Below are 25,526 nucleotides of genomic sequence, written 5' to 3'. Positions count from 1 at the left end.
GGGGTGGAGAATGGCTCCCTGTCACCCCTGTATCCATCCCTATTTAGCACTGAAAACCCACTCTGCTTGTTGACAGAGTAGCTGTGATGACTTCTTTAACAAGAGTGTAATCACCCTTCAAACCTTATTTCTAATATTATGGTTTACTCTTTTGATACTAAACAGTTGATTAATAGATCCATGACTCTTCAGCATGTAATCAGCATTTACATACAGTCAGTTTGAGTGGGGGCTTTGTGACCTGTAACTGTTCTCCCACATACTATTTGGGTAAGCAGCCTTCTCATGAGAGGGGGTTGGTGTGGAATGTCTGTCTCTCCTACATTATGACTCTCACACATTTTCACACATATTATTTATGAAATTCAACGTCAATATTTACCACATAGCTTATCATTCTAAACATGCCTAGGCTTACATATCACCTAACCGAGGTTACCTGATCTTTGGAAGATAAATATTTGCGTGAATATGTCGTTGAATGCATTCATCAGAGCAAGTATTCTCCTACAAAGGTGTCTACGTGAGGCAGTGCATCTTCTAATCAGATGCATCAATAGATTGTTTTCTAGTCGTAGCCTTGATTCTCGCTGAAACTGAACACTGGTATCAACCAGATAATTCCAAGTAAAAGAATAATCCATATATGCTGCTGATGCTCCATTTCCGATTTGTGTGATTCGTGTATTGTGTATTTGTGAGGGAAGTACGTCAAAATTCCCAGAAAAATCTGACCAATGAGAGAACAGTTTGCTTGTGCGTGGCGTTTGTTTACAAGTTTTGGTTCGCTGTCAACACAGCCGTGTGAACACAAACCGAACCAAGGGGCAAGTGCAACATAATATCATATATGCTCCCAGGGCCGCCTGGGAGAAATGCGAGGCCCTGTGCGAGATTTAAACGCGAGCCCCCCCCCCCCCTAAAAGGTAAAAAAATAAATAATAATATATATATATATATATATATTTTTTTCATACAGTCAACATATTCTTAAATAATAGCGCTGCCCGAGGCTGGGCATGATACAGTCAACATATAGCAAGAGAGAGAGCGAGAGAGAGCTCCCGTTCTACAGTCAATATACAGTGTTATCGCTGCACAGACCCGGCAATGCCCCTGACCCTCCACCAGAGCAAGGCCAGAGAGAGAGAGAGAGAGAGAGAGAGAGAGAGAGAGACACACACATTGGAAAGAAACAACCCAAAACCAGAGCAAATTGAAATGCTATTTGGCCCTAAACAGAGAGTACACAGTGGCAGAATACCTGAGCACTGTGACTGAAGATCCTTGACTAGGTACAGACTCAGCGAGCACAGCCTAGCCATCGAGAAAGGCCGCCATAGGCAGACCTGGCTCCCAAGCGAAGACAGACCCACTGCACACAAGATGAGGTGGAAACCGAGCTCCACTTCTTAACAACCTGCCCACTATACCAAGACATACTTCCCACAAATTGCAAACACCCAAAGAGACTTTGAAAACATCGACAATAACTCAAAACTCCCATACCTACTGAGAGAAATACAAGAATGTGAAATAAAGCCCATTTGAATTGAAGAGAGAGAGATAGAGCATGTCTGTGTGTGTTAGAAAGAGAGAGATAGAGAGAGAGCATGTCTGTTTGTGTGTGTGTGTTAGAGAGAGAGCATGTATATGTGTGTTAGAAAGAGAGATAAATATATAGAGAGAGAGCATGTCATTTTGTGTGTTAGAGAGAGATATAGAGCATGTCTGTGTGTGTTAGAAAGAGAGAGAGAGCATGTGTGTTTGTGTGTTAGAGAGAGAGCATGTCTGTGTGTGTGTGTGTGTTAGAGAGAGATCATGTATGAGAGAGATAAGCAAAGATGAGCCCCTAAAGGATATTCAACTTTTAATGGAAGAACAAAACAGAAGGAAAAGATAACTTCACAAAGGCAACATGAATATACATAGATCCAAAAGGACAAAGATCAACACTTAAATCCAAAGAGAAGAGGGTCTATACCAGAGAAAACAAAGTAGCAAGGAGCCAATGGCCGACATCAGCTAAATAGGCTAACTGCAAATAGAGTAGCCAGGTACTGACACCAGGCCACACACAGCTTTGGCCAACGCTACCCAAGCTACACAAACGACCAAGACAATTCACACACAGCACATGTCGTATCTCCAAATGTTGTGAAGTAACATATGTTTTGCCTGGAAAAAAACATCGTTATTAACAAAACATTCGGGAGGGGAAGGAAGGAAGAGTGGGGTAATGTCCAATGGACATCTTACCTGCACCAAGGAACGCAGGGCGAAAGGCCGCAACACAGGTCTCCACGTTGACGAAAGGCCTCTCGCTGGCGGGACAAAAAGAAGCTATGGCCGGAGCCTTGTCATGGTGCAGGCCCGACTACATCTTCTGTCAAAGATGATGTCGTAGTCAGAGTGCCAGGGCCTGCTATTCTCACGGCTAATGTCAATGGTCATAGCACAAGCTAACAGCTAACTCTAGGCTAACTGATAGCATCAAGCTAACGTTCCCAGCAGAGCGAAAACGAGCAGCTAACGTCGTAGCTAAACAGCTAACTGGCTAACAGTTAGCTCAACCCGGCTATCGCTAACCACTAGCTAACGCAGAAGCAAGCTATGCGGCTACCACTGAAAAACTGTACAACGTGAGAAAAGCAATACAGGCCAACACTTCAGACAGCCGCTGTGTTTTCCTCTTCTCATCCGAAGAGAGAAGGGGAAAAGAAGGCAATACACGTCCCACTACAGAGTGGTGTTTACCATAGCGGTGCCTGCAACAAGTCCCTCGTGGACTATAGCCGACTTGAGCATGGAGATATTCTCATAATGAAACACCAAGCTCACCTCCCTCGCACCAGGTGCTGACACCAGGCCACACACCGTTAGCTACTACAACAGCTAGCCGGCCCGTTTGGCTCCCGAGAGAGAGAGAGAGATATATCCACGGCGGGAATAGAATAGAGTGCATTAAAAACTCACCAAACGTCCAAGAGGATGGAGACAACCGCGTGGAGTTGACGAAGTTCATCTGCCGAATGACCATCCTCTTCATCTTGGCATAACAATGCTGCACGCGCTCTCTCTAGGTTAGCTAACACTAGTTAGCCTTTAGCTAAGCTAGCTACTAGCCGACATCATCATGGTCCCGACTGAACCACACGTTAGCACTCAATATTATAACGTAGCTAAAGCTAACTAGCTGTCCCTGCCTTTAGCCGGGATGGCTAGCCTGACTGAACTGTCTAACATGCAACAACTTTCATCTTCAGTCCATCTGCCGAATGACCGTCCTCTTCGTTTTGGTTGGCATAACTAAGCATAACCTCCAAAGCTGCATGCGCGAAATAGTCAAACGCAGCTGATGCACGCCGGCGTACACATGATGTAACCCCTCCCTTCGTTGAAACCAATAGTATGTCTGCTGCAGAGCCCCAGAGCTCCAATAGTGAGTATGTCTGCTGCAGAGCCGCAGAGCCAGGAACATTCTACAAACGTGTCTAATGTGAAATATATAAGCATATAAGCAAAACTAGATTTTAGGTCTGTGATGAAAAAGGGCCTCGCGGGAAGGGGGGCCTCGCAAAAAATAAAAAAAAATAAAAAAAACAACAAAAGAAATAATAAATAAAAAAAAAAAAAAAATTGTGCGAGGCCCCCCTTCCCGCGAGGCCCTGTGCGACCGCACTGCTCGCACACCCCCTGAGGCGGCCCTGTATGCTCCAGTATGTACAGAACTCAGCTGCCAGGGTTCTCACTCACACCAAGCCCTGGCAGCACATCACCCCCACCCTCATCCACCTCCACTGGCTCCAAGTCAAGTTCCGGATATCCTTCAAACTCCTGCACCTCACCTACAAGTCCCTCCATGCCCTCGCCCCCCGATACCTGTCTGATCTCCTCCACCAGCACACGCCATCCCGGAACCTACGATCCTCTGATCTGGGTCTCCTCTCCATCCCTCACACCAGGTTGCAGACTTTCGGTGACGGAGCCTTCAGCGTGGCGTCCCCTACCCTCTGGAACTCTCTCCCCCCACCTTCAAAATTGCACTCAAGGCTTTTCCCCATTACTTAGTTTAGATTAGTTTAGGTTCATTATCCCTTACCTGCCCTCACCCCCCCCCCCCGTTTCCCCTCCTGCCCCCTTTCCCTAGCCCTCTTGATTGTGAAGCGACCTTGGGTTTCCTGAAAGGCAATATAGAAATCTGATTTATTATTATTAGTCCCTGAATCGGAAAAGCAAACAAACTACAGGTGTGAAAACGCCCCTAGACTGCCCCTTGGGTGCACAACAGTATTTAGTGCTTTGAATTGCATTGTGGGCAGGTTTATAAATTAGTGTGGTCCAGACCTTGGTGACCTCATGCCTGGTTATGTTCAACAATTTCATTATGTACTCATCTGTCCAATTGTTTTTTAAGATACAGTAACTCACAATTCAAGATTCAAGATAATTTATTGCCATGTGCACAGTTAAACAGACTGTTGCCGTACAATGAAAATCGTACTTTGCTAATCCGCCCTTCACACAAAATCACACAGATCACACAGACGAAAACAACTAGAACAATTTAAATACAAGCCAATGCAAAAAAAATTGAGATTTTTATTAAAATGGTATAAGATATATATACAAGTGAGTAACATTAAACATTTTGCACGTTCCGATTCACAGTGTAGGATCCAGTAGTGTTGGATCCAGTAAATATAGCAGGTGACAATGGGTCACAGCAGCAGTCGGTACCGACCCAAAAATGACATTGTCATAAATCAATATTTTTCAGAGTGTTGCATATTTCTTGCGATTTTTTCATCAAATGTTTTCAAGTATTAACATCACTAACATGTCACAAAAGCATGTAGAATGTATATTATCATCAATACGTTAGTTTAGCAATAGGTTAAAAGTGCCATTAGATAGTTTTAAGTTTTCGATTTTATGAAGTCTATTCCAAGACAGAAACGGAAATGGAAATTTTGAACCATGGGACAGCAACTCGCCGTCGACCAGCGTTGGAATCTTTCCGAACTACACTTCCTGTCAGATACTGTGGGGGTTCAAAGTTCAGCGTTCTGAATGAATCATATCAATAACTGTTATGATTTGCGATAATAAGCCACAAAAGGTAAAGTTTTTGACAAATATTGAAACGCAGTTAGTTTCTCCTCCCTATTGTTAGCATGTAGGAACAATTAGATCTGAAATTAGTTTCAAAATGGTTGCACTGTGGGGGAAATTAAAAAGTACACTAGATTACAGTAGATTTCATTATCTGTTCTTATGCACGCCTGGTGATACTAAATCCAAATTGAACTCGGGCATTTGAAAGATAATATATGTATATATATATAAATGTGCAAATTGGCTATAATAAGGTAATGTATAAGCATCATATTCTATATTCTATAATAATATTTCAAATTGCATTGGTCCGGATGGGAGTATTCAGTACTGTATCTAAAGAACCTTCGGTTTAATCATCTTCCCTTTATTAATTTCCTTCGATTTTTTGTACACAAAATGCAAAGAAAAATCATAATTCATATTCTCCTTTGTTTCATCACAATTTAAGCAAGCCTAGTAATAGACACAATATTTCTGACACTGTGAATACATTCTCTCTGAGGTCCATAGATGTACCTAGATACCAAGAATATGCAAATAGCCCTTGTAGAATGAATGAATGAATGAATGAATGAATGAATGAAAACTTTATTTAACAGATTGCAGAATGGGTACAATACAGTACGGCTCAATACACACAATTGTTAAGGGGATGCAGACCTGAGAAAGACGTTTGTCTTGTTTCCATCAGGGTCCCCCATTTTCAATTCATATAGACATTTATGACATACACAACATACATGACATTTATGGCATAGGGACATATAGGTATTTAGTACTGATACATTTGTGACTTAAACGGTATTCAAATATACAGTACTGTTACCCCTAGATCCTGACAGAGTATATACATATGATGGGGAGGGGACTGTACATTAGGAGGGGGTGGGTGGGTGGGTGGGAGAGAAATATACATACGGCGGGGAGGGAATATATACATGCGGTGGGGAGGAGACTGTCTATTAGGAGGTGGTGGGGGTTTTGGGCATTTACGGTGGCCAGTTTAGAATTGCAGCCTCCCGTAGGTGCTCTTTAAGAGCGGTTTTGAATGTGGGTAGGGATTCACATTCCTTTACAGCTTTGGGTAGGGCGTTCCACATTGATGTGGCATAGTTGCGAAACGTGTTTAGTCCCTTGTTTGAGCCGAATCTGGGTTTAACATGATTTGTTGAGCTTCCTCTGGTGTAGTGGTTGTGGTATTCACTGACCTTTGGGAAGTATTTTGACATGTACATGGGTACCTTAGTCGTATATTGTATCTTGTAGACCAGGCCCATTGCAAGTTGCTGTACTCTGTCGTCTACTCTAAGCCATCCTAGGTTGTCAAAGTGGGCAGGGGTGAGGTGGGTTCTGGGGGTAAGGTCAAGTAGTAGTCTGACCAGTTTGTTTTGTGATGTTTGTAATTTTGTTTTAAGCGCCTTTGAGGTGCTTTGGTACCATGAGGTGCACGCATAGTCGTAGGAACCCTTGAATGAGTGCTCCTGCCACAGTCTTCAGGGTATTCTTGTTTACCAGAGAGGAGATCCGGTACAAGAATCTAGTTCGTTGGTTGACTTTTTTTTATTACATTGGATGCCATTTTGTCACAGGAAAGATTTGCCTCTAGGATGGAACCCAGGTAGGTAATTTCGTCTTTCCTTGTGACAATATTGTCACCCACTGCAACTGAGAAGCCGTCGGTCTTGCTGAGTTTGTTATTTGAACCGAAGAGAATGGACTCTGTTTTGCCCATGTGTAATGATAGTTTGTTATCAGCGAGCCATATGCAGATTTTGCCTAGTTCCGAGCTGAGGGTTTTTTCAACCTGCAACTTGTTCTTGTCAGAGACCAGCAGGGCTGAGTCGTCCGCAAACAGGAACAAGTTGCAGTCACAGGCTGACGACATGTCATTTGCATAAATTAGGAAGAGTAGTGGTCCTAGTATGCTTCCTTGTGGAACACCACAGCTCACTGTGAGGGGGGGGGGATAGAGTACCGTTTACATTTTAATTGCCAAATAATAACATACACTCTTACCAGGGGTCAAAACAATGCCATTTACTGCTTTTTATATAGAAATAAAATGTATATTATGCATAATTGAGTTTGGAATTTTGGCCCGGCCCTCCAACATATTTTCAGTTGCTCATTCGGCCCCCTGGGAAAAATAATTGCCCACCCCTGGTTTAAAGCCATAAAGGGGTGGAACAAGCTCCCCACAGATTAGATTTGCACACATTTTCTAACTTTTTCCCATGAAGTGAAAACATGGATCCTGAATAATCAATCATGCCTGCTTTCATTAGCTTGATACTTGAAGGTATCTATTTCTCATTGTGTGTGTGTGTGTGTGTGTGTGTGTGTGTGTGTGTGTGTGTGTGTGTGTGTGTGTGTGTGTGTGTGTGTGTGTGTGTTTATGCTACCTTGTGGGTATAGAGGGAGGCTGGGGAGGGGGGTAGGTTTGGATTGTGGCTATGATGTTATTTGATTTTATTATCTCTTAATAGTTGTAATGATGTGTTTTGATGTAAATCAAGATCCGTGGTCCGAGTTATTATGAATAAAAATCGGAATACTAATATTGAAATTAATATCAGAAGGATTTGGAGACAATTTCTATAGTTCAATAAGATGGCTTGTTACAATATGGATCCATACAGTTAGTGAACTAAAAATGCTCTTTCGTTAGTAAGGAGAGTGATGCAGAAGGGAGAAGAGAGGAGTAGAAGAGGGGGGAGAGAAGAGGGGACAAGAGAGTCGGGGAGAGAGGTCTGACCGACCTACTCCACCCCTACACTCCAGCACGAAGCCTCCGCTCCTCCAACTCCGACCTCCTCGCCATCCCCCGCACCAGGTGTTCCGCACTGGGAGACCGAGCTTTCTCTGTAGCTGCCCCCAGGCTGTGGAACTCCCTCTCCCCCTCCATCCGAGGCTCTGACACCATCAACCGCATGTGATCATCTGAACAGCCGAGCGTACCACGGGTATCGCACTACCTCCCCTGCAGGTTCTATACAACAAGAGGTGCAAATCCAGAGCCTGCAGGATAATGAAAGACCCTCACCACCCCAATAACAGCCTGTTCCAGCTGCTGAGGTCAGGCAGACGCCTGCGAACCCCAGCTACTAGGACAGAGCGGCTTAGGCTCAGCTTCTTCCCCCAGGCCATCAGAGTCCTGAACAATGAACATTGAGTACCACTGTAACACTTTAGCATGAGCGGGCACACACTCAGGCCGCACGCACCCTCACTTATTGCCAAAAGGAAAGGCCACTTTAAATTAGTATTAGCAACAGTAACAGTGTATTGCACTACTATTACTACTACTGTTAACTGTCAACTGTTACCCGTCATTGCACACATTTATTGTTACCTGCTACCTGTTATTGCACAATTTTATTGCACACATTTTTTGTATTGGATTCTATTATATGTTATATGTTGTACCAATTGCACATCGTTGCGGGCAAGACCACCCGCATTTCATTGTATATCCGTATGCCGTGACAAATAAAACTCTTGACTTGACTTGACTTGACTTGAACATGCAAGCTCTCATAATGCATGTACTGTATCTCGACTATGTCCATATTAGTCCATAAGGACCCTTTGTTGATTATATATCATAGACCATTTACATTATAGTGTTAGAAGAAGATACTTAGCAGAGTCCATTTATGGCTATAGGGCGACTGAGAACACCAGTGTACAGTGTACAATGTGTTCATGTAAGGATGTGTAAATACTTTTTCCTCCTTACAATCGTATTTTGTATTGCTTAATTGTATAATGTATTTTGTATTTCTTGTATGTGTGGAGCCATTTATTACCAAAAATAATAACATTGGTAATAAATGGTTGCGTGTGTGTGTGTGTGTGTGTGTACCCCATACTAACCCTGTCCACTCAGACTCTTTAACATCTAAACTAGGTTCCTGTTCAATACCAATGCACCTTATGGAGACGACAGTGGCTTTTTTCCCGTTCCTCCCGGGCAGCGTGTCGAAGTCTCTCTCTCGATGAGCAGGTCAGCACCTTGCATGCTCGCCTCTTCCGTTGGTGTGTGAATGTGTGAGTGAATGGGTAAAAATGTGAGGAAAGAATTATGAAGCACTTAGATCAGATCAGATTACTTTATTCACCATATTGTATATACAAATGGAACGTGATTCGACATGACCTGACTCGTTTACCAGGCGAGCTGCTGAGTGGAAGAAACTGAGTCTATGGCGGGACTTTAATGTCTTGGGCAGCCGTAGCCGCCTGCCGTGGGGGAGCATGTTGAAGAGGTTATGACCCGGGTGGGCGGGGTCTGCCATGAAAAGTTTAAAAGTTTTAGGAAATTTAAATAAAAGAATAGCAAAGCAAGATTCTGATCATAAGGTCTCTCTTCACTCTGTTCTCTCTCTCCGCTGCGACAAAGAACTGGTGCAGATGAAAGGAAACACCCTGTAAATCTGTCACTGTGGTCTTTCTGCCAGGCCCTACGGCCCCCGCTTATCAATGTCCTGGTGTCGCAGGCCCTGGTTGCCCTGGGCAACCTGACCCCTGCCTGCCCTACCAGTGGTGGAAAGTAACTACGTATTTTTACTCAAGTACTGTACTTAAGTACAATTTCGAGCTACTTGTACTTTACGTGAGTATTTTCATTTTAGGCAACTTAATACTTAAAAGATACTCCAGTCCTTCTACTCCGGAGCTGTAGAGAGCATCTTGACTGGAAACATCACTGCCTGGTATGGCAACAGCATGGCACAGGACAAGAAGGCCCTACAGAGAGTGGTGCGCTCAGCCGAGCGTACCACGGGTATTGCACTACCAACCCTGCAGGTCCTATACAACAAGAGGTGCAAATCCAGAGCCTGCAGGATAATGAAATACCCTCACCACCCCAACAACAGCCTGTTCATGCTGCTGCGGTCAGGCAAACGCCTGTGAGCACCAGTAACGAGGACAGAGAGACTTAGGCTCAGCTTGTGACTGCAACTTGTTCCTGTTTGCGGACGACTCAGCCCTGCTGGTCTCTGACAAGAACAAGTTACAGGTTGAAAAAACCCTCAGCTCGGAACTAGGCAGAATCTGCATATGGCTCGCTGATAACAAACTATCATTACACATGGGCAAAACAGAGTCCATTCTCTTCGGTTCAAATAACAAAATCAGCAAGACCGACGGCTTCTCAGTTACAGTGGGTGACAATATTGTCACAAGGAAAGATGAAATTACCTACCTGGGTTCCATCCTAGAGGCTAATCTCTCCTGTGACAAAATGGCATCCAATGTAATAAAAAAAGTCAACCAACGAACTCGATTCTTGTACCGGATCTCCTCTCTGGTAAACAAGAATACCCTGAAGACTCTGGCAGGAGCACTCATTCAGGGGTACTACGACTATGCTTGCACCTCATGGTACCAAAGCACCTCAAAGGCGCTAAAAACAAAATTACAAACATCTCAAAACAAACTGGTCAGACTACTGCTTGACCTTACTCCTAGAACCCACCTCACCCCTGCCCACTTTGACAACCTAGGATGGCTTAGAGTAGACGACAGAGTACAGCAACTTGCAATGGGCCTGGTCTACAAGATACACTACACGACCAAGGTACCCATGTACATGTCAAAATACTTCCCAAAGGTCAGTGAATACCACGATCACAACACCAGAGGGAGCTCCACAAATCATGTTAAACCCAGATTCGGCTCAAATAAGGGACTAAACACGTTTCGCAATTATGCCACATCAATGTGGAACGCCCTACCCAAAGCTGTAAAGGAATGTGGATCACTACCCACTTTCAAAACCTCTCTCAAGGGACACCTACGAGAGACTGCAATTCAACACTGGCCCCTGTAAATATCCTAACCCAACCCCCTCCAATGTACAGTCATTTACCTAGTATGGTTTTGTCAATAGTCCAATGTACAATTTTGTTTGTTTGTACAGTGTCTCCCCCCCCCCCCCCTCAATGTACAGTTTTACTTGTTTATACAGTGTGCCCCCCCCCCCCCAACCACCTCCAATGTAAATTACCCAGTATGGTTGTCAATATCCCAATGTACCCAACCCCCCCCACCCAACCTCCTCCAATGTACAGTTTCTACGTCAAATGTATATACTCCCTTTTCTTGACTCCTTCTGTATCACAAACAGTACTGTATTTGCAAATCTGGTATGTCATAAATGTATAGATGTAGCAGTACTGACTATCTGTATGTCATGTATGTCATATATGTCCTGATGAATTGAAAATGGGGGACCCTGATGTAAACAAGACGAAAGTCTTTCTCTGGTCTGCATCCCCTTAACAATTGTGTGTATTGAGCTGTACTGTATTGTACCCATTCTGCAATCTGTTAATAAAGTTTTCAATCAATCAATCAATCAGCTTCTTCCCACAGGCCATCAGAGCCTTGAACACTGAACTCTCCACGCACAAGCACACATGAGCACACACACAACACACACACTGTACACGCTCACACACTAGCAGCCACTTTAACATGAGCACACACACACTCATGCTGCACACGCTCACACTACGGACACTTTACAGAAGGAAAGATCACTTTAAGAATAGTATAGCTTGAGATCGTATAATATAGCATTGTATAGCAGTGTACATAAAGACCCAATGCCTCATCCGTAGCTAACAGTGTACTGCACTGCCACAGGACCTGTGGCATGCTCTGTAAATAGCTCATGTACAGATACCGATATGCCTACTTTGTTTACTTGTTTATTGCACTATGTCGCTCTATTGGTTGGACTCTATTATATTATTACTTGTATTATGCACATCGTTGCGGGCGAGTTTCACTGTATACCTGTATGCCGTGACAAATAAAACTCTTGTATCTTGTATCTTGTTGTAAAACTCTTGTATCTTGACACTATCCTCCCCTCGAGCTCTGTAAACACTGATGTTGACAGACCTCTGTGGGAAGGGTTGTGTTTGTCTTCACCAAACAATATTCAAAGCAGTTGTGTACAAAGCAGGTCAAGATAACATAACCTAGATTAATGTTGAAGCCAGGTCACCAGGGTCTTGGGTCAGAATTAGGGGGGACTCGTCAAAGCCCATGATCTTTGTCCGATGATGTAAGATCGATTGCATGATTTGAGGGAGGACACACCTGTTTAAACTTGTCATTTTGGTCATTTGATCAGCTGGTCTTGAATGTCTATAAGTATCAATGATATTGTGAAATGTCTTACTTCCTTCTGGGGAACCGGCGGGGGATCTCATCCTATCTTTCTATTCTTTTGTAAACTACATTTATTTATTTATTTTAGGACCACTTTTATTTCTTTTATATGTCAATGACATGAAAACTGCATGTGATTGTAAACTGTTTTTATTTGCGGACGATGCTGCACTCATGGTCTCCCATCAGGACAAGAGAGAAGTTGAGAGGTCACTCAGTCTAGACTAGAGCTTGTCAAGATCAGTCATTGGCTGGTCGAAAACAGGTTATCCCTACACCTGGGTAAAACCGAAGCTATCTTTTTTGGCTCTGCCATACGACCTAAGAGGTCTCCTGGGTTCAAAGTAGTGGTAGGAGATATCGAGGTAACAGCAAAGGAGGACGTCACATACCTAGGATGTGTTTTGGACAACACCTTATCAGGGGTGAGCATGGCACAAAAGGTGGTCACAAAGATCCACACACCAGTACATAAATACACTGACACCAATGATGAAGGACCACAATGGAAACAAGCCTATGGCTTTATTGTGTTTATTCGAATCCTATTGGTAAATGGTGATAATGTATACCTGTTCATCCTGTGATCAAATGTATATGTATGATTCCATTCGAAATCAATAAACTATTATATCTATCTATCTACAGTACATATAATTGAATAAAGTACTAGATAATCTGATTAAGTCCAGCCTCGTTTATTTTCCTTAAGAAGCTCCATTCTCCTACAAGAGACAAGAAGATATACCAGTTTCCTCTCTGTGCATTCAGTCAGGGGCGGAAATCTGATATCAACTTTGGGGGGGGAAATTACATTACATTTTCTCAAGAGCAATTCCTGGGGGGGACACCAAAAGTAGTGCTGTTACACATAGCCTACGTTAATATGTTAAATGTATATTAAGGAACAGAGTTATTTTGTATGTTAGAAGAGACTTTTAAGTTTAAGTTAAGCACTTTGATATATGTTATGTTTAAGTCAAGCACTTTGATATGTTATGTTGACTGTTTAAACAAATCGTGGTTCAGTCACCAGTTTAAGTTTGAGAGTGGCAACAATCCATGCATTGTCCAATTATGTTCAAATAAATGTTAAGATGTCCCCCGTGGGATTTCCGGGCCTGCGTTCAGTAGAAAGCTATCTGGCTGCACGTTAGCCTAGCTTAGCACAATGAATGGAAGCGGACATGACCGGTTAGCCTAGGCATTGTCCAACTAACACCTCTCCCGAAGGCTAACCGGTTATGTCCGCTTCCATTCATTGTGCTAAGCTAGGCTAACATGCAGCCAGATAGCTTTCTACTGAACGCACAGAGAGGAAACTGGTGTCTATCTTCTTGTCTCTCTCTGGAGATAATAATGTTGGCGTGCTCTTTTAAGTAAAGGAACTGTGTACCTCTTCCACCACTGTGCGCTACACAGAAGGCCCAGGCTGCAGTCTAGCCTTGTGTAGGAGGAAGAGAGATCAGAGCTTCAAACCCGATACCAATCTAAAGCAATCAAGTAAACACGATTGACTATCCTGCTATAATCACAGAGAAAAAACCCACAATTCTTCAAAGCGCTATATAAATGCAGTCCATTTAACATTTACCTTGGTCTCTGACACAAGGGATAATTACTAGTGCTGTCAGGCGATTAAAAAAATGTATCTAATTAATCGCATTTTAATCGCATAACCATTTTATGCCTGATATTCTATAATCAAATTGCATGTGTCCGGATGGCAGAATTCAGTACTGTATCTACAAAACCTTCTGTTTAATCATCTTCCATCTATTAATTTGCTTAGATTTTTCAGGTCTGGTCAATTTGAGCATTGTGTTATTCACAGTCAAAGATAAAAAAAAAATTTAATTTTATATTCTCATTTGGTTCATTACAATTTACTCAAGCCTATAACAGACACAGTATTTCTGACACTGGGAATACATTCCCTGAGATCCATATGTCCCTAGAATCAGATACCAAGACATGCAAATGGACCATAAAAAAGTCTGTAAATGTGTATTCTACGTTCTTATGGAATGAATGAGATTAAAAAAAAAATATTATCAATTTTTTTTCTTTTTTGTAATTAATTTTCAGTAAATTTTCATAACGCGATAATTTGCTGTGTAATTAATTATATTAATATATCTAATTAACGCGATAAACTGACAGCCCTAATAATTACATCATAATGGTATATATCAGATATATATAAAATAAAAATATATTCTATTGTAGGAATGCGGAACAAACAGACTGCCAGACGGTTGTTTAGATGCAATACACGTAACGTGTCATGTTTACTTCCCACTTCCTTAATACAAACTAATACGTCTATTCTATACGTCTATACAATTCTATTGTCCATTATTGTCCCCCACACTATCTCTCTTTTTTCTCGTCAGGAACAAACCATCGTTCAGCCCAGGTCCTGCTCCTATTGGTTGTCCCAGGTCAGCTGGTCTTTCTGTATACCATCCATCTGATGCAAGGAGCTCACACCTCCCCCACGCCCGTCTTTATCATCCTCTTCCTCTCCGCTGCACTCATTCAGGTGAGACAGCTTGTCTATAAGGGCTGGGCCATATAGATTAGAGCAGGGGTCGGGAACCTATGGCTCGCGAGCCATATATGGCTCTTCTGGTGACAGCATATGGCTCCCAGAAATTTTTTAGTACATTTTTTTTTTTTTTTTTTTTTTTAATACTTGTGACATTTCTTAAAAATACTGTGTCATTTTAAAGTAAACAGAAATTAGTTTTGAAGATACAGCTAATAGTATCTGTAGCTGAAGATATAGCGAGCAGAGCTGGCGAGGGAACACAAGTGGACAGAAATAAAAGATCTTCAACCTGAAGACCAGCTGATTCTTAAAACTTGGAACGAGCTTCCTGTGACATACCACACAATGCAGCGTGAGTATCGCCGTATTGACCATGTTTGGCTCTACATATGCATGTGGGCAGTCATTCTCGCATATGAGGAACATTAAGACCAACCTACGCTCACGTTTAACTGATGGAAGCCTCAACGCCTGCATGAAGCTCAACCTCACCACGTATGAACCAGATTACAAGGCCATCAGCAAAACCATGCAGCACCAGAAGTCGCATTAAAAGTAAGACATATTTAATTTATTATACGTTAAAAATACCATATGGCTCTCAATGAAATATATTTAGAAATATTTGGCTTTTATGGCTCTCCCAGTCAAAAAGGTTCCTGACCCCTGGATTAGAGTAACCAGATGGTAAGACAGATGCAGGAAGTCCATGCTCATGGACAGTGGTGCAGTCGTGGTCACACGCGGTTACACGCAGTGTTACCAGATCACATGTGCGTGCGTGTGTGTGTGTGTATAAATCAGTTCTGTGCGCATGCACGTGGCGTGGCGTGTTACCAGTTCCCATATTACGACTGCACCACTGCTCATGGACCATGCAGTCCATTACTGCTCAGTATAGTCTCTCTCTCTCTCTCTCTCTCTCTCTCTCTCTCATCCTTGCTGATTGATTGATTGATTGATTGATTGATTGATTGATTGATTGAAAACTTTATTAACAGATTGCAGAATGGGTACAGTACAGTACAGCTCAATACATACAATTGTTAAGGGGATGCAGACCAGAGAAAGACTTTCGTCTTGTTTACATCAGGGTCCCCCATTTTCAATTAATCGTAACATATATGACATACATGACATACAGATAGACAGTACTGCTACATCTATACATTTATGACATACCAGATTTGCAAATACAGTACTGTTTGTGATACAAAAAGAGTCCAGAAAAAAAAGTATATACATTTGACGTAGAAACTGTACATTGGATTGGGTAGGTGGGGGGGGGGGGGGGGACTGTACATTGGAGGTGGTTGGGTGGGTGGGTGGGAGGTTGGGTAGGAGTGTGGTGGGTGGGGTACACTGTACAACTGTACAAACAAAACTGTACATTGGAATATTGACAAGACCATACTTGGTAATTTACTGTACATTGGAGGGGGTTGTGTTCGGACATTTACAGTGGCCAGTTTCGAATTGCAGTCTCCCTTAGGTGTTTTTTGAGAGTGTTTTTGAAAGTGGGTAGTGATTCACATTCCTTTACAGCTTTGGGTAGGGCGTTCCACATTGATGTGGCATAATTGCGAAACGTGTTTAGTCCCTTGTTTGAGCCGAATCTGGGTTTAACATGATTTGTGGAGCTCCCTCTGGTGTTGTGATCGTGGTATTCACTGACCTTTGGGAAGTATTTTGACATGTACATGGGTACCTTGGTCGTGTAGTGTATCTTGTAGACCAGGCCCATTGCAAGTTGCTGCTCTGTATAGTGTAGCTGACTGGTTTTCTCTCTCTCTCTCTCTGAGTGCATGCTGGGAGTGAGATTGGTGAGAGGTGCGTGGAAGTGGTGTGAGTGCTTCTAATTTTCTTTCTTTATCTATATATCTATTTATTATTTATTTATGTAAATATTGTAATTAGAGTGTATTGTTAGTTTACTGTGTGTTTTGGTGTGTATCAGTGGCGGCTGGTCACTAGAGGGAGCTAGGGCGCCGCGCCCCCTGGTGGAAAGTGCTTTGGGATTTTTCTATAATAGTAGATTTCGACAGCTAAAAAAATATAATAAAACATTTAAAAAATAAATAATAATTACTCATTTTAAATATGTTTGTGTTTAAAATGCACAATAATGGGTAATATATCAAATATAAAAAATTTGTTGTGCTTCCTGGTCATCCCCTCTCTCTTCTGGGGCGCTAGAAACATCACCCCAGTGCGCAACGCAGCCAATTGAAAAATTACAAAGCAAAATAAATGCAACTAGCAACATAAATTTAGCCAATCAGCATCTTCAAATATGATGCCTAAAGGGCGATTCATTTAGCGCCCCAAGCAGAGTCAGTGTGTTAGGGACTGACGTGATGACGACAATAATGAACACAATGAATGAAATAAAAATGAATGCAGCAATCAAATGTTGAAATGTTTTTTTTTTAAATACAGATATACATGGGATATCACAATATTACAATACTATCCAAATGTGCACTGGATAAAATTTATACATTCACACTAATGAAACAAATAGTTTTATTAGTGCGTGGCATTCGTGTCACATCATGTCCAGAAACACGTCAACCAGGAAATAACTAACGCTAATAATTGTTGTTGTCGTTGTCGAAAATGTATAATAATCACAAGATACATTCAGTGCTGGATCTAATAAAATGGATTTATGGATACACATTTATGGAAAGTTCAAGTCTGGACCACAAAGCTTCTGGAAGGGTTAGCGCGACACGCAGCGGCTCTTCCAATTCGTACGGCGATGTTCTACCAGCAGCAAAAAAAGTGAGTCTCAGCCTCTGCGTTATGATATTATGGTATGAAAATGTAATTGTAGTGCTGTCAGACCAGAATACGGGTTGTCTTTTCCCTTTATTTTCTTCTCCGAGTGCTTCATTTACATGTTCAAATCACAACGATTTTTTTCATACCCCCACTGTCCCCACACCTCTATAGGGGTTTGGTTTACAAACATGTCACCTTTTTCACTTCTTATCAGTTTGCAGGTCTGGTTATATTACTGAAACTGAGTGAATATGGCACAGCGTTACCTAGAATATCTTTCACCAGCCGCCACTGGTGTGTATGGGGGCAAGTAGGGAGATTGTTTGGCAGTCGGCCAGCTTTGCTGGTTGGCGTGGTGCTACGCCAGTTAGGTATGGAGTTTTCCAAACTCAGTATAAAACATGGAGTGAAAATATCTGCTGGTGATGTGTCTGTAAGAGGACTGCGTCTTATCTGTGGCTGACATTGTTGGTCACAGCAGCGTTAAGTCTGCTGCTCGGATCACCGGTGGAGTGGTGATCTTTAGACGGTGTGGAGAAAGTGAACAAAGTGATTGAGACCGGTGTTCTGCCGATTTATGCTGACCACCCAATCTGTGCTACCGGCGGTCCTGCGCTTGTGCACGCACGCATGCGCATGACCCACAAAAGTTTTTTCACCCATCAATATATATGCTACCTTGCTGGCGAAAGTGTTGTTGATGGTGAGCAATATCTTAACACTTTGAGTGCCAACGACGATAATTCTCATTATTTCATGCCAACCGTTCAGTGCCAACGTTATTAATCGTTATTTTTTTTATTAGCGATTTCCATTCATTTTTCATCAATCTAGCCTCACGTTACCACTGGGACTCTCTCTGAGCGCGAACAGGGAAAATACCGCCCCCTATTGTCTCCCGGATGATAATGCACCCATTGGATTGGACTGAATGAAAACGCATGGGGAAAAGAAAATCCGGAATCCACATTTTACTTGTCAGGCATGTAATCCGAGCCGATTGCAGTCTTTGTGGTCCCTCAGAACAGCGTGGAATATGTGTTTCGAGCACCCAGCGTTGGATCAATAAACGCAATCGATATTTGGAATGGCGATCAGGAATTGGAATAATCTTTTTGGAGAACATCTGATCTGAGGTAAGGAATCTATTTTACCAGTCTTGGGGTAATCACAGATATATCAACGTGGGCCCTATATGTGTATGTGTGTGTGTGTGTGCTGATCAGGAAATAAGATAATAGATTTTTCAGCCCGCTTCTCTAGCGTGCATAAGTACACATATACTATCGATAATCTAGCGTTTATTTGAAAACGATTCATAAATAGGCAGACAAATTACAACGTTTTTTGTGTATTCCAGTAAAGGGCGATTCCTGCAGAATCTATATTTTTTTCTGAAAATTTCCAAAAACGAGCAATTAAAATAGTACATTTTAGAGTGCTTTCCTAGTCTTTCTTTCGAATGATCAACTACTACTTTTAGGATTCAGCACCCAGCTGTCAAAAGATATAGGCGTGAGATGAGCGTTTTATCTTGTTTTTTTATGCATCAAACATAGGGCTGGGCGATATGGCCTCTAAAGGATATACATTTTTTTTGGCTCTATCACGATACACAATATATATTGTGATATTTTGACATTTCCTCTAAAGCACTTAAAAATGCTTGGGTTACCCTCTGAGGATCCAGCTCAGAACCATCTCCTCTATGATGTGCATCTTGTCGTTGGTGTTGATGGCCTTGTGAAGCTTCCCGTCATCTGGAACACACACACACACACAGGACAATACAGATGGACTGGAGATAAACACCATTTTCTTAATACGAATACATATGATGTGTTATCACCGGCAGTATACCTGGGCTCATTCCAGAGAGAATTATTTATCTTTAGCCAGGCTTGATAATTTGTTTGAACATCACATAAGTGTGGTCACAAGCTGTTCTATAAGTCCGGTGGGTTTCTCTGATCATTCCATTGCGCAGTGTTCCATTTTTGTAAAAGATTTAAAGTGTAAAAGTGCATATTGGCACTTTAATGTCTCTCTGTTGTCTGAAAAAAGTAGTAGAACGTGCTCACCTCACTAGACTTGACACTGGGTGCTGTAACCTCTGATATCATACATAAAAATAGGGAAACAATGTCCAGGCACGCACTCCAGGTTTTTCCAAATGTATTGGCAGCCTAAAATCATATCATGACGTTTCGGTGTGAACACACCTTCTTCAGAATGGCTTGCTCTTATTTACAACCAAGTACAGGTAGGAGTATTGCTGTTAGAGGCCGGATCACCTGTAATTCTGATTTTGTGGTTTACTTGCTTAAATGTCCTTGCAACCTTTACTATGTTGGAAAAACAAGAAGACGTTTTAAAAATCGAATTTCTGAGCACAAATGTTCTATAAGAAGAAATTACGAGAAGTCTTCAGTTGCAAGGCACTTTAATAAGTTAGGACATGATATTTCTGGCTTAAAATACATGGGTATAGAGCAAGTCTTGAGACCACCAAGAGGCGGCGACAGAGACAGGCTCTTGCTACAAAGGGAAAGCTTGTATATTCATTTTCTGGATTGTTTAGAGCCTAGAGGCCTCAATGAGGAAAATGTTTTGACCTGTTTCATTTGATTATTTCATTTCATTCGATTGTTTATTAATTATTTTCATTTATCATTCTTTATATTTATAATTGAAAGATGGCTTATATGGGTCATGAGTGTTTATGTTTAGAGTTCAGTAGTTTAAGATGTAGGCCTACTCTGTATAAAATATATATAGATATATCTCTTTGTGATTTACATGTTTCTTTTTGATTTACACGCTTCTTTTTGATTTACATAATTCTGAAAAGGTTGTGCTTGTAAGTGGTATTTTGTACTTTTTAACTTTTTTGCAGATCTCTTGTTGGAATGTGTTGTCACTTCCTATGTTGTCACTTCCTGTTTGTCTTGTATAAACTTGGGTCACTTACCCTTCATGTTTCATGCAAGCCATTCTGAAGAAGGTGTGTTCACACCGAAACGTCATGATATGATTTTAGGCTGCCAATAAATTTGGAAAAACCTGGAGTGCGTGCCTGGACATTGTTTCCCTATTTTTATCTCTGTTGTCTGACAATGCGTTTAAGGAGGCTTTTGGGTCTTTTTGATCTGACTATAGGCAAACTAAAGGTGACTTTAGCTCGCTGCAGCAGTGGTGGGATGTAGGTAAAATACAAATTAAACCAGGATTTGGCAGGCTCCACTGGAGAAAGAGAACATATTGAAGTTTTCAAAAGGAAAAAAAAACAGCTCTGTCTGACCTGTTGGGTATCTCTGCTAGGGGCGCTCTGGTTAAGGCCCGGTTTCAAAGCGTGGTTCAGATGTATGCTCCGTCTCACCTTTTCTTTGGTCTAGAGCAGCGTTTCCCAAATTTAGGGTCGCGACCCCGTTTGTATTGGGTCGCCAATTGGCAGAGTAAAATGCATAACACAGGGCTCGAAATCCCTCCTCCTCCCCCCTCCCCGAATGTCCCTTTTCTGTACATTCGCTAGTTTGTACACTCGTGCCTTGTGAGTTGACAGTGACCATTCTAACCAATCAAACGTGAGCTTGATGGCTTGTTTACCGACGTCACATCCGCTATCTTTCTGTCCCAACGTTAGCTGCTATAACGATTAGCTAACATTAGACGTGATAAACGGGTTACAAATATGTGTAACTATGGAAGGAGTAAGCCGACCGCTAAAAATAAAACCCACTGCGGCAGCGAGAGCGGGACCACAGAATAAAATAAAGTTTCTAGGGGAGTGATAGTTTGGAGATAGCGGTGTTTCAAGAGACTGGCTGGCTACAGTATGATGCTGGGCTGTTATGAGTTGTTCCGTGTGCCGCAAGTATGTCGAAAAGAAAAACAAACAACACGTTTGTCATCTGTAGTAAATCAATGAAGCTGGAATCCATTCGTGACCATGAACAGAGCCATTGTCAGTCACATTGGCTGCATGTCTGTGTCCCGGATTCAATCGGAGCCTCTCTCAAGTACGTATTAAATAACGAGAAAACTCGTCATTGGCACTCAACGCATGGCGAGTTAGGACAAGAAATCTCGTCGTTGGCACTTAAAGTGTTAAAGGTATATTAATTCCATTACAAGAGCATGCAGAGCGGTGAGAGAAATCGGTTTTTCAATGTATGTGATGTATAGATTGGGGGAAGATGACAGCATCTAACGGTGCCAGGTCAGAGAGGCAGCTGTGCATTGTGACGGTTAGAATAGCGGTCTAGAGGCAAGAGGCAGTCAGTGTTAGCAGCGAGCAGAATGTTTGCATTCCATCAGAAAACAACAACTGATAAGAACCGCCGCAGGCACAATGGTGAGAGAGAGAGGTAGAGACATTAATGAAACAGATGTTTTTAATGTGGGTTAAAGGTTATTAGCAGTTGCTATGACAGTGCGTCACATGACAACCAGAAGAGAGGCCGGGCCTGTCGTTGCTATGGCGAGAATATAGAAAAGTGAGTTTTCTTCCGGGTAAGGCCAGACTGAGAAACGAACCACACAGAAGAGGAACCATCAGAGACTTTGAGACGGCTCCCTCCTCCCATCACAGAGAGGGGGGAGGGGAAGGGCAGCACTAGAGAAGTGCCACGACGACAGGCTTTTGGAATAACCACCAGGCCGCGATAAACCCTGAGCGGGGTGAAAGGAGAGACCATCAGAATAGACTTTTCAAGGACAATACGGATTGGTTCCCATCTGATTATGAGGTTTTGTTTATGGAATAAACAACGCTTTTCCGAGAAAGGTATTACGCTGTCAAGTGTCGAATTCTTACGAAGGTGGTGAATTATTATGGTTGCGGATTGCATTAACGGGGAATGATAAGGATTGTACAGCCAGTATGTGAAGACGTCAAAGAAATAAACACAATGCAGGGTCAGTGGATGGAGAGATGATAACACAAGCCAAACAGACGAATAGGTGATACTGGCTGAACCATCAGAATCCAACAGTGGGACGGTCTCCCAGTTGACTTTTATAAGTCTCTCTGGCCTGTTATTTGTGAAGATCTGTTGAGTGTCCTCTGTGACAGTCTGAGTAAGGGGAGGCTGCCTCTGAGCTGTAGGAGAGCGGCCATCACTCTCCTGCCCAAGAAGGGAGATTTACAGGACATCAGGAACTGGTGTCCAGTGTCCTTACTCTGCTCTGACTATAAACTGCTTTCGAAAGTGCTGGCAATGAGACTGAGGAAGATGATGGAGCAGGTAATCCATGTGGACCAAACGTACTGTGTGCCCAGCAGGTTGATGTAGCTAGCTGACAACATTACGTTAATTCGAGACATTTTGGACCTCTCTGGGTTTTTGGGTTGTGAACTTGGTCTGATTTCTCTAGATCAAGAAAAGGCTTTTGACAGAGTTGAACACCAGTACCTGTGGAAAGCAATGCAGGCTTTTGGTTTCAGCTCTGGGCTTATAGCTAAGATCCAGGGCCCTCATTCATCAACGTGACGTGGAAAATGTTCTATTTCCACACGTAAGCACAGAATTTAGAATGAGTGCACGCACAAAATAAACGGGATTTACCACACGTGCGTACGCAGGTTCTACGCACACCTGTCATGATAAATATCACCTTGGCCCTGCGCCGAGGCTTGTGCACACTTTCACGTATTTGCATACCAGAACCGCCCCGATTAACCATATACGGTAATGGACCACCGCCATGAAATGTGGAAAAGTGGACTAAGCCGAGGGTGTTGTACACTGTCAGATATTATATCTATTAACTTCCTAAAAGACCATTGCTGCCTGGACACCGCAAACACTAATAAAGACCATTAACCACTGTTTTGCCGTTGCCCGTTAGTGTCATTAATGCATGCTGGAATAAGAATGCCTTTCTTAATTTATTTTTAATATTAATAATTATTATAATACAATAAAAGACAGCTCCGTCTTTTAATACACATATATTGTACAGTAACGTCAAATAAATACTACAGTCCCCGCTGAAATAAAGGTTCTGCACGCACATACCAGCAGTGATCTACAGCATAAAAGATAGCCACTTTATAATACTATTCTGAGTAGATAATTCATCTGTATCGCAACAGAGTCACGGATCTGGTCGGGGCAGGTAGCATTATGTCGGGTAAATCCTTATGAAATAAACAAAAGTGAATTAAAGAATTTAAAAACAAAGTTTAGCATATTAAATCGTTTTATAAGCTTTCTGAGTAGATAATTCATCTGTATCGCAACAGAGTCACGGATCTGGTCGGGGCAGGTATAGCATTATGTCGGGAAAATCTTTATGAAATAAACAAAAGTGAATTAAGGAATTTAAAACGAAGTTTAGCATATTAAATCGTTTTATAAGCTTATAGCTTTTTTCGTGCTGATTGGAGAAGGGTCCAGCTGCAGAGCCGGAGAGCAACTCTCAGGGCCAAGATAGCACTTATACTATTTTGAGAGAGACAGCAGAGAGACAGACAGCAGAGAGATAGACAGACAGACAGACACTGTTCCACAGTGTGTGTGTGTGTGTGTGTGTGTGTGTGTGTGTGTGTGTGTGTGTGTGTGTGTGTGTGTGTGTGTGTGCGTGCGTGCGTGCGTGCGTGTGTGTGTGTGACTACTAGTCTAATAGTAGAGACTCAGCCCCCCCCCTCTGGACCACCTCCTAGTAGAGACTTCTCTAGGAAGAAGACGAAGATGAGGATTAAGGCGAGACACTGCAGGTGAATAGGCAAATATACTTTTTTTGTTGATTTTGAGATTTTGTTATATTTTGCTTCCTAAACATGTCTTCTATGAAACTAGTGACAATAAAACGTCAATAACACACATTTAGTTGTTCATTTTACTTCATTTTGCCTTATTGCATCCATAAATGTCCACATATTTAATGGGGAAGTGCCTCATTTGCATATATAAACATACATTTCAGAAAACTTGTCTCTACTAGGAGGTGGTCCAGAGGGGGGGGGGGTCTCTACTGGGAGGTGGTCCAGAGGGGGGGGGGGTCTCTACTAGGAGACTAGTGGTCACACACACACACTGTGGAACAGTGTCTATCTGTCTGTCTGTCTGTCTCTCTGCTGTCTGTCTCTCCGGCTCTGCAGCTGGACCTTCTCAAATAAGCACGGAAAAGCTTTTAAGCTCATAGCTCCAATTTGGGTCCCAAATTGCGGTACAAATGAAGGAGGTGTCTCGGGTAGTGGACTCTAGTTAATATTATGTTCTCTCTGCAATTAGACTGCCCCTCATTCATTCATTCATCCCTATCTGATGCTATCTCTGAAAACAGTTCCTGCGAGCGCAGTCAGTGCACCCGATAACGCTATATATATAAACCTGCATTCATTCGGAGAGAAAGACCTATTCCACATGCTATTTAGGGTTTGACAATAATTACACTAATATCGCTATTTCACAATGAACTATAATGAATTACGGGGGTCATACAGAACACGCGCCAGTGTCTTTATTTCCGCGTTGAAACGAATGCATGTACTGAGGAGCGCTTGTGCCGTAGTAACGATATTCTACCACTGGGCGTCAGCTAAGTATGCTCAGAGCTGTGCGTACACATAAGCACGAAGTCAAGTTCAAGTTGAAATTGATGAATCCCACTCTTTGCTTAGAAATGGTCGTACGCACAGCTTAAGCACATATCTGTGCGTAAGTCACGTTGGTGAATGAGGGCCCTGGTCTTGTACAGGGATATTGAGAGTGTACTTAAGATTAATGGTGGTTTAAGTGCGCCTTTTGAGGTTAAGAGGGGAGTCAGACAGGGCTGCTCTTTATCAGGATGCTGTACTGTCTGGCCATAGAGCATCTGTTACACAGACTAAGGACTCATTTGTTGTGTTTTTCTTTTCCGGGTTGTGACA

The 25,526-nt window shown here is 42.4% G+C and overlaps 1 protein-coding gene across 1 annotated transcript in view; it reads left to right on the top strand.

Moving 5' to 3' along the window:
- The window catches only part of slc41a2a (solute carrier family 41 member 2a), a gene marked incomplete at both ends in the record, with an annotated part of 166,514 nt that overhangs the window by 102,683 nt on the left and 38,305 nt on the right, over nucleotides 1-25,526 (top strand). The window contains one exon of the mRNA XM_084335131.1: nucleotides 14,706-14,854. Coding sequence (XP_084191257.1) covers nucleotides 14,706-14,854 — 149 coding nt within the window. The remainder of the gene's footprint in view (nucleotides 1-14,705; nucleotides 14,855-25,526) is intronic.

The sequence above is a fragment of the Notolepis coatsorum genome, assembly GCF_963971535.1.
Source record: "Notolepis coatsorum genome assembly, chromosome: 18".
Taxonomy (NCBI): domain Eukaryota; kingdom Metazoa; phylum Chordata; class Actinopteri; order Aulopiformes; family Paralepididae; genus Notolepis; species Notolepis coatsorum.
The sequence above is the reverse complement of the archived record's forward strand: the minus strand, read 5'-3'. Positions and strand labels throughout refer to the sequence as shown.